Below are 10,036 nucleotides of genomic sequence, written 5' to 3'. Positions count from 1 at the left end.
TCTGAATTGAACAACCTGATAATGCTCACTCTGGTTATTGTTATCTGGTTGCTCACTACGTGCTCTTGCGCGCCGAATCCAATCAATTAAAAATGAAAATTGTTGCCAGCTCGAGAAAAGAAATATCATCGGTTTTATTGATACATACATACATACGTACGTATTAGCGTTTTATATAATATAGATAGATAATTCAGTGGTGGACATTGTGTATGATAGCCTATTTTTGCCACTCACAACTCCACGTTTTGTCATTTAATTGTAGTTATAGAACAGGGATTTCCAACTTACACGAGGCCGGGGGGGGGGGCGCAATTAAAAACACCAGTCAAATGGCTGGCCGCAACTTTATCAAAATTTTGTATTGGACTCTTTTATGCTTGAAGGAAAGATAAATATTACTGTCAGATTTTTATTAGGTTGTACAAAACAAAAGTATTGAATTTCAAATTAAAATAAGAAGTAGATTTTCAAAAATATTTAATTGCATATTAAGACATTCTGGCTACAATAACTTTAATGTGCACCTATATCAAACAATTAATGTGAAACAGATATCAAATTGTTAAGACATAAAACTTAAAAACCTATATAGATTTTCTACGAAAATTTTCCGCAAAACAATGACAACTAATATATTTTGGTTCTCGGGCCACAAAAAAAAGTTTCGCGGGGCGGATGAGGCCCGCGGGCCGCCAGTTGGAAACCACTGTTATAGAATATTAAGCATTTTTTGGATTCAATTCAAATATGTTCCATAAAACAAAATTTACTTTTTTTATTTAATTTTTTAAAAATTTATTTATTAAATTTTTTTTTTTTTAAACTTTGTACTAAAAGTAACATTAATTTAAAGTTTTAGAGTTAAAGTTAAAAGTCAGATGAATGCCTGGCGATTGTCCAATCTGGTGGCTTTTAACAACCCACCCTCTTATTTGACATTTTTGTTATATTATGAAAAACATGTTTTTTAATTATTTTAAAACTGGTAACAGCTAATAGTGATAACTACGGAGATATGTTTTTCGTTCTATTCATTAATTGATAGATTTAGAGTTTAACCACTCGTAAAAGTTCGATTTTTTATTTATTTTTTTTATTGAATGGTTAGATTTAAGAACATATCGTCAGTTGTTGTTGTTTTTTTTTTATTTTTTATATCCAAATCGTCGTTATTGTCTGGTTTTTTTTTTTTTTTTTTTTTTTTTTTTTTTTTTTAATATTCAGAGCTACAAAAATATAATCCACTCACAATTTCTTGCTTTGTTTTTTTTTAAAAATTACATTTATTTAATATTTATCAAACTTGTTTCGAGTGACTGATTACTATTTTTTAAATTTTATAAGTCTTTTACAATATATATATATCACTTACATTACATTTATGTCACTTCTATAAACATTTTTGTAGTTATAAACTGGTATACTGTTTTTAAAAGAGTTTCTTACAATCAAAGTAAATGGCAACAAAATGATATTTATAACCAACCATTCTCAGTCAAAAAAAGTAGTCTCACTAGAGTAATTTTCTCACCCAAAATATATATATTGATTGTATTTATTGTCACAACAAATCGTAATTATTTATATTTAATGAATTTATTAAAATTTAATTGTTTTTAAGTTAGCAGAGCATGATTATTTTAAAAATTATTTAAAAAAAATATTGGATTCTACCAGTTGTTGTGCATGAATTTTTTTTTTTTTTAAATATTTGTAAGGCTTTAAATTGCGCTTCATTAAATTGAACAGACTTTTTATTTCTAACCATTGATGATTTTGAATACACATGAATGCATTACAATTAAAATGAGATAATTTTATAATTAGTTTTAATTTAATTTTAATCTACCTTTATTTAAATACAATGCAATATTTTTGCAATATTTTATTTCATAATCGGTCGTTGAACAACAGACCCAATTTCGGGTTTACGGCTACTCATGTTCAACTCCGTAGCCTTGTCATTTTGAACCCAACTCAGAAGACCAGGGAACTCCTGGATCAAGTATAGTGGAACTAATTTGCCTTGGTGGAGTACTTTTTGATGGAACTAACCCGCATTTGCGTTGCATGGCAGCGAAAACTTCCCACTGTTAGTTCGACGGCAAGGGAACTCTTACCCATGATCCGTCTACCACTGAGGATATTTTACGTCAGCACTTTCCACAGGCACGCCTCTATACACGCGACTAAGGGAAAAAGAAAGGGATATTTTTTTTAAAGAACATTTTTGTAAAAAAAAATTGCTTAACTCGTTGGTTTGTGGAATGATTATCTATAACATATATTCCTACTTATGATAAACGATATTATTCGTTAGAAAAGTGTGATCCCCCCCCCCATCATTTCGCAGTTTTGAGCATGCGCAGTCAATTCTTTTCAATGACCACAATCTTTCACTATAACCCCAATGCCCTGCCCAGCAATAATAGTCCTTTTGAGCGATTGGGGGGGGGGAGTGAAATACAGGTGTGAGGATGAAAACTACCTAATCAAATAGCATTAAAATTGCGATTCACTGCAACACCAAGAGAAAAATTTCAAATAAGTCGTAAAAAAACCCTGTGATTGTAAATAGCGACGCCCCTTTCTGCACCTGCAGGCCACCCCTTTCTCTTTAGAATATCCTCAGAATACCTCCTGTTTCTGTTTGATATTTTTTTTCATATTGAAGTAAACAATTAGTGTAATTAGAACGTCTGAGGTTTTTTATCTTTATTATTTTTTTTACTGAAAAAATGAGAAGAAAAAAAGAGCTTAACGTATTTTGCGGAAGGTATTTCTGAGCTTCTTTCAAATACCTTTCTGTATGAATTGGGGGGACCACCGTTTTGTTCTTTTTGACCATAAGGGGCTGCTCAAATATCACGCCTTCGCAAATCGTTTGATTCCTCCGTCTCTCATCAAAAATAAATGAATCCCAAAAGTTGCATTATCTTTGTTTTTTGCTAACTTTGATTTTCTCTCTATTATTCGAAATATTAAGTTCAATTTAGCTAAAAAGATGCAACTTAACACAAGTTTTCATTCATTTTATAAACTTTTCGGTAAAATATTCTTTATAAATTTTTTGTGATATAAGTACTTTACTTCTGAAACTGTTCTAAGAAATATTTTACAACTCTTTTTTTTTTTTCTTCTCAGAATTTAATTCCAAATTTGGATTTTTTTTTAATTAGTAATTTTATTATTCCATTTTTTTTTACATCATACGAAAGGTTTTAAAATTTAAATAGATTTTAATGTCCTTGCTCATACGTCTCTCTCCTTGTCAGCAAATCACAAAACTCCACGTTTGATGCTTACATAATAGGGAGTCAGTTCTGGTGAAATGCGCCTATGAAAAAATATCAAACTTACGTAAGTGAAAATAAGAGTTTTTGCAAAAATCCGAAAGTTAAAAAAGCTAACTTAGTGGAATATCACTTTAACTTTGATCACAAAATCAAAACAAACATTTACAATGGAATGGACATAGAAATGGATTCTCTTTAAAGTTGTGGCATACGATGCTTTGCTCTACGCAAATCTGTGGCTAGATTTCGATGAATTCAGCTATAAAGAAAGCAGCTTATTGTATAACCTATTTTAATTAAATTGTATAGTTAAGTAAATATAATTTAAAATAGCGAAAATGTATCTTATAGAACTAGTGCAATTAGGCACCCATAATGTTAAACAAAAAACAATTTTTAGTGAAAGCAGATTTCTCCCAATACTTGATCCAGGAGTTCTCTTGTCTTCTGGATTGGTTTTTTTTTTTTTACTGAATTAAAAAATTTATTATTAGCTTCCATAGTTAAAATGCATATTTTTTTCACATTTTCCTTGAAAATAACTTGACTACAGGGTCTACTTTTCTAATACAGAATTTATTGGATTGTTAGTTAAAGGAAACGGTAGTAATATTAACCTAAATTAATCGAGCCAGATTTTTAAAATTTTCTGCACTCGGTCTACTCATTTCAGTCAAGAGTTTTTTTTTCTACCATTAAAATAAATTTTTAAATAAAATGTTCTCCTTATTAAAATAATATGCAAAAACGGCTAAAATGAGTTTTTACATTTGTAGCAGTTTTTTTTTTCTCTTCATATTTTTTTTTTTTTTTTTGCNTATTTTTTTTTTTTTTGCACATTTCACACTGAAAGCAAAATTCGTAGCCATTTGTATGATATTTTTAACACCAGGTAGGTTTAAAAGGTACTCTAGTTTCATTTTAAAAAAAAGTATTTCAACGTATGTCATTATTTATCGAGAAAAAAAATTCTATTATCGAAGAAACTAAAATAATTTAAAAGTTCCGTTTAATCAAGTCGAATAAAATCTCATGAAATTTCGATAATCGAGTCTATAATAGGTTTTTTTTCGATGAATTATTTTAAGATTTTGGATGTTTTCACACAAACAATTTGTCACGCTTAAGTTTCAGTCTTTCTGTTATTGTCTACACACAAACAATCTGTCACCTTTTTAGGTTTCAGCCATCTTTGTTATTCTGTATTCAAAGATAGGTCTAGAAATACCAAGAACACTATTTTTATTACTTTAATTTGGAATAATAGAAAAGTTAAACTTCGGTTTCATTTTTATGTGCATGCATTTTTTTTTTCTTTTGGTAGATTAGAATTTTTTTTGGCAAATATGTTATAATATTTTTTATTTAAAAAATAAACGTAGTAAGATTCCTCCTTAAAAATAGCGTGTGCAGAATTTGTATAATCCAATAAAATAATTTGAAAATACAGAATTAAAAAAAAAATCAATAAACTAATCCAATACACAGAGATTTGTTCCCTTTATTTAATAACATTAGAATTAAAAAAAATAGATACATATCTTAACGTCTGCTTACATATTTTTTACAATAAAGATGTTTTAATAATTAGCATTTTAAAACCGTGAGATCCTATCTCTTATTTTAATACTCAAGTTTGAAAAAAAAAAATAATCGAATACATAAAGAAAAGCCGGCGAGTTGTCCTTGATAAAACTTAGAGCTTTGCTCCCTACTTTCACGCAGTTTACGTCACAAAATGCTTCTTCCTGTGGTTGGCTGATAGGAAGAATACGCGGATGGATACAGTGAATTCGACCTTGTGTTTGTATGTAAAAAGGCTCTTTTCGCTTGATTTTTTTCCCCCTCTCCTAACCATAGAATAAGCACAAGCCTAATCCTCAAGTTATTTGATCCGCCAAAAATCAATACCTCTTATTAAAATTTTAACGCGGTTTCCATAAAAATTCAGATGACATTTGACAAAGTGCCTCCCCTTGGCCGCCGGCATGAAGGAAATTTTCGGGATTTTCCTGGCGGCTTTAACAACCATCACCGACCAGAACCAGCATTTGAGCCACCCTGGGTAAATCGACAGCCTCATTGGATGAGAACTCCTAGCGCCATTGCGCCCCGAAGTCCCAGTGAAAGATGGTAAGCAAATTTTTAGCTATTTAAATGGCTTTGTATTACATTTTAAATAGCCACCAGTGTGTTACAAGTGCCGTTGTTTGTGTTAAATGAATGGAATATCTCCACCCCTTTATTTCCTGTCAATATTTAATTTCACCTAACAATCCTCTAAATTATAATTAAAAAAATTACATTAAACTTAACTATGAAGAAAAAAAAAGAAATATTTTCATGCCTTGTTATGCAATTAGTTTGATAGTAATGTATATAAAATTACATGTAGAGCTAGCCGGAATATCTCGTTCAGTTACACACTGCTGATTTACGTTAAGCTAAATATCATTGTCAGTTAATTCATTATTCTTATAACTGACAGCAAAAAATTTCATTTGACACTATTTTATTTTCCAAATGTAAAGGAGGATTATATTTTGTAACTATTCATCGCGTAAATGCTATCAACTTCAACCCCTCTTCCCCCCACCCCTTCGATCTGAGGCTTATGAAGTGATAACGGTTCAATTTTGACTTCGAGACTTGAACATAACTTATCTTAATTATATGTTAGTTACGCGAAATAGAAATGTGCTAAATCTTTTAATAGGTAAACATTAAAAGTTTTCCAAAGAGTTAGATCAAGCTGTATACATTTCTTTTATTATATGCATGGGTAGTTTTAGGAGAAGTTAGGATTTAATTCTTCACCTTTAAAATAACACTATTTTTCTGTTGCTCATCATGGCGTCTTTATTTATAACTTTAAAACAATTCTCTGAAAGATGTGGTGTTTGTATCTCTCTTCATCATAAGGTTGCCTCTCCACAGGGAAAACCTGAAAAATACAGGGAATTTAGAAATCACCTAAAATAACAGGGAAAATACAGGTAATTGTTAGTTTTTCTTTACAAATTGGGAAAATACAGGAAATTTTGATTCTTATTTTCGTCCTTATATAAATAGTGACCAGTCAAAGCCCAATCTATGGCATATTTAGGATATTTCTGCTATTCTAATTTATTTAATTTACTATAGCATTTGTTTTAAATGTTCAGCTATACCTTTTTTTTTTTCTCTAAATTTCTCCTGTAATTAAATTTAGTATAGTTAGTACATTATAACTTACACAAAAGTGCAGTGTATCCTCTTAATTATACTGTGTATAATATCTGCAGGGAATTTTTTCCCCCCAGATTTGAGTGGAAACATTGTTGTAATCAGAACCTTGTTTTTATGTATCCAAATTAAAAAAAACTTAAGCAGAAGCTAATTCTGCTAGATAAAGCACAGCAGGAGATCAAATAATGTAATGTTTAAAAAATCTTTCAGGTTTTTTAAAAATCTGAATGTATTAAATTCAATATGTGCCTTGGATATTGTAGTTGGTGTGACAGATTCCAATATGAAAGTATCCTTAATTTTTTTTTAACAAGAAAAAAAAAGCAACTTTTACCAAATTATTACTTAAATTTCATAATTTGACAAAAATGGAACATTTTACAGAAGGTTTTAGGTAATCTGTAGTGCGTTGTGAAATAGATGCACATTCTCCTTGCTATCTTAAATAATATGTCTGTTAGCCAGGCACAATCATAATTTAAAAAAAATTTTGTTACACAAAATAACTATCACCCTCCAAAAATAATAGTTGATTTTACATGTGAACTACTAACAGAAAAATATCTATTTTTGTTAACTCTTCATGTGAGTGAAAAAAAATATATATCATTATTTCAAAGTATATTAAATGAACTATATGTACCTTCTAATGAAGGGCAGATTTCCGTATCGTGATTTGTGGACGAAACAATCTCCCAAGTGTTGGCAATGTACGGCAGCAGCCCCTCGAGAAATTTAAAAGAGAAAAAAAAAACTGAAAGGGACCAACTCTAAAGGTATAACTCATAGCCACCCCTGAGCAAACATCTAGTTTTTTTTTTATAAAAAAATTTGCAAGTTTAAAATCTATTTGGTACCTTTTCGATTATAACTTGCACTACTCATAATACAGAAACATCCCCTCTTAATGAATTTTATACAATGTATCCAGTTAAGCTAGATAGCAAATGTTAAAATTTTTCTTCTTAGTACCAAAAAAAAATATCTAAAAGCAGTGTTAGAGTATTATTTATTAAGTTAAGCGAATTCAATGTTTTTCGCACTATTTCTCGACAAATAGTCTTACTTAAAGATATTAACATGTTTTCTTAATGGTTGTTTGACATGTTCCTAAAGAAACTAGATTTCACCCTTGGAGCGTGAAACTGAACTGGTAGATTACGCTAAAATACTTTTGCAAATTTTATGTTATAGATCAATGGATGCCAACTGGCGGCCCCCTGACCGCATCCGGCTCGCGAACTAAAATATATTAGTTGTAATTTTTTGCGGACAATCTTCGTAAGAAAAACACAAATTTCTTTGTTTCTGTGAAATTTAACGCACCAGTGGTGCAAAAAGCCATTTATGTCTCAGGATTTGCATCTAATAAAATATTTATTATTATTTATAATTCAATACTTTTGTTTTTATAACTAGATAAAAATCTGACAGTAATATATATTGTTCCTTCAAACAATAAAGAGTCCTATATAAAATTTTGATAAAGTTGCAGCCTGGCATTTGACTGGTGTTTTTAATTGCTGCCCCCGGCCTCTTGTAAGTTGGAAACCCCTGTTATAGATACAGATGTCTGTCCAGGCGAAATTTACTACTGTTTAGCGATACCTTCACTAATTCAACTGTAGGACATACAGTAATTTCACAAAATACCTTTTCTTAAAAGTTCATTTTTTATCCCCTAGAAACGATAAAACCATATTTTTGTGTTTATTTTTTTATTTTCACAAAATAGGTACCTTTCAGAAAAACCTAGACAAGACCCCTGATATAGTCAAAGTGATTAATTGAATAAAACATTCAGGAACTTCAAGATGTAGAAACATTATTGAATCAAATGAAATATTAAATCCTTTTAAAATTTAACTAGTCAATATTTAAATTTAAAGCTAAAATAGCAGTACCTTCAAATGTGCGATATTTTGAACTGTTGTAAAAGAATACCTGTTGATCATGTGGCAAATCAATTTATATTCAGTGTCTTTTATGATTTCCTCAGAAAAACACTAACTGTTTGGTAGAGTTTGTGAATAGTTTTTAAATTATAAATAATATTCATTAACATGGTGTGTAACATTTTTAAAAGGTGTCGATTTTCGATTTCCGTTGTTTAAAAGCCCTTAAAGGTGTTTTTTTCATGGTGTTTTTAAAAAGTGCGTAATTTTCCCTTTTCAAAAATAAGATTTTTTTTCCTAATATAATCAAATAGAGTTCTATATCAGAATCTTGTTTTTTTTATCATGATCATGTGAAGTCTTTGACAATTATTTTGTTTATGTATATATTGCTTAAAAATATTTTTTGAATTCTTAAAAAGTATAAGGTGCTTATTTTTTGTTGAGATTCGGCTGCGCATCCTGAACGATACTTTCTGAAAATAAAAACACTAAGAAACCAAGTAAGGTGTAGTTGTGTGAATGGGTAGCCACATTAAAAAAGAAAAAAAAAATTATGGTTTTTAAGTTTTTTAGTTGAGAAAGTTACTGTTCATATGCTACTTTAAAACTTTTTTTTAACTTAAAGGCAATTCTGCCATTGAAGAGTTTCATATTCCCCTACTTTTAAAGCATTTATCTCAATTGAAAAAAAAAATGTAATTTCTTTTTTTTCTAAACATTTTCATTTATTCCAATTATCAGTAACTTTCATTTGTTAAAATAATCTTTTTTAAAAACTTGATCTTACAGACCCAACAGTGTTTTTAATTTATTTTTAGGAAATTTTAAATTTCTGAAAGTTTCTAGAAATTGGAGTGTAAATGACACTGAGGTTTATTTTCACAAAAATTATCAGTACTGCTCAAATTTTTTTTTAACTGAGTTACAAGCCTTTTAAAGTCTGCCAATATGACATGCTTGGTGGAATTGTATTAGTATATTAAATAGCCTACATTTTGCAGTAACGAATTGAATTATCTAGACCAGGGGTTTCCAATTTACGTGAGGCCGGGGGCCACAGTTAAAAGCTCCAGTCACATGGTGGGCTGTAACTTTATCAAAATTTTATATACGACTCTTTTATGTTTGAAAAAACATTAAATATTACTGTCAGATTTTTATCCAGTTGTACAAAGCAAAAGTATTGAATTACAAATTAAAATAAGTTGATTTTTAAAAATATTTAATCGCATATTAAAAAATTATGGCTAAAATAACATTAATGTGCACCTATGTATTAAACAATTATTGTGCAGCAGATATCTAATTGTTACGGTATAAAACTCTAAAAAGGTTGGTAATTAAACTTACATAGTAGCACAAAAAATGTTTAATGAGAGAATTGAGGTTTGTCTGCTGCAACCACCATAGAATATATATTTACATTTAAAATTTACAGATTTAAATAATTTCGTCCAAAATGAGTGGTTTCAAAAAGTTAAATCGGAGAATTTCTTCATGAAAATTTCTGTTACGCACATGCTAAATTATATTCACAAAATACAAAAGAAACGAAATAAAAAAAGAGCAACATACACGATTATTTTTGTATTTCAATAAATATTTTCTTGG

General features: G+C 29.5%; 1 protein-coding gene across 2 annotated transcripts in view; it reads left to right on the top strand.

Moving 5' to 3' along the window:
* LOC107451256 (insulin-like growth factor 2 mRNA-binding protein 3) overlaps positions 1-10,036 on the top strand; it is a 68,256-nt gene that overhangs the window by 12,982 nt on the left and 45,238 nt on the right. Inside the window, exon 1 of one of the 2 annotated variants that reach the window (XM_016067299.4) lies at positions 5,003-5,432. The exons of the other annotated variant lie outside the window; for it this stretch is intronic. Coding sequence (XP_015922785.1) covers positions 5,251-5,432 — 182 coding nt within the window. The 5' untranslated portion in view covers positions 5,003-5,250. Of the gene's footprint in view, positions 1-5,002; positions 5,433-10,036 lie in introns of those variants that run through there. 2 annotated transcript variants of the gene reach the window in all.

The sequence above is a fragment of the Parasteatoda tepidariorum genome, chromosome 8 (assembly GCF_043381705.1).
Source record: "Parasteatoda tepidariorum isolate YZ-2023 chromosome 8, CAS_Ptep_4.0, whole genome shotgun sequence".
NCBI lineage: Eukaryota > Metazoa > Arthropoda > Arachnida > Araneae > Theridiidae > Parasteatoda > Parasteatoda tepidariorum.
This window is presented reverse-complemented; position numbering and strand designations above follow the sequence as displayed.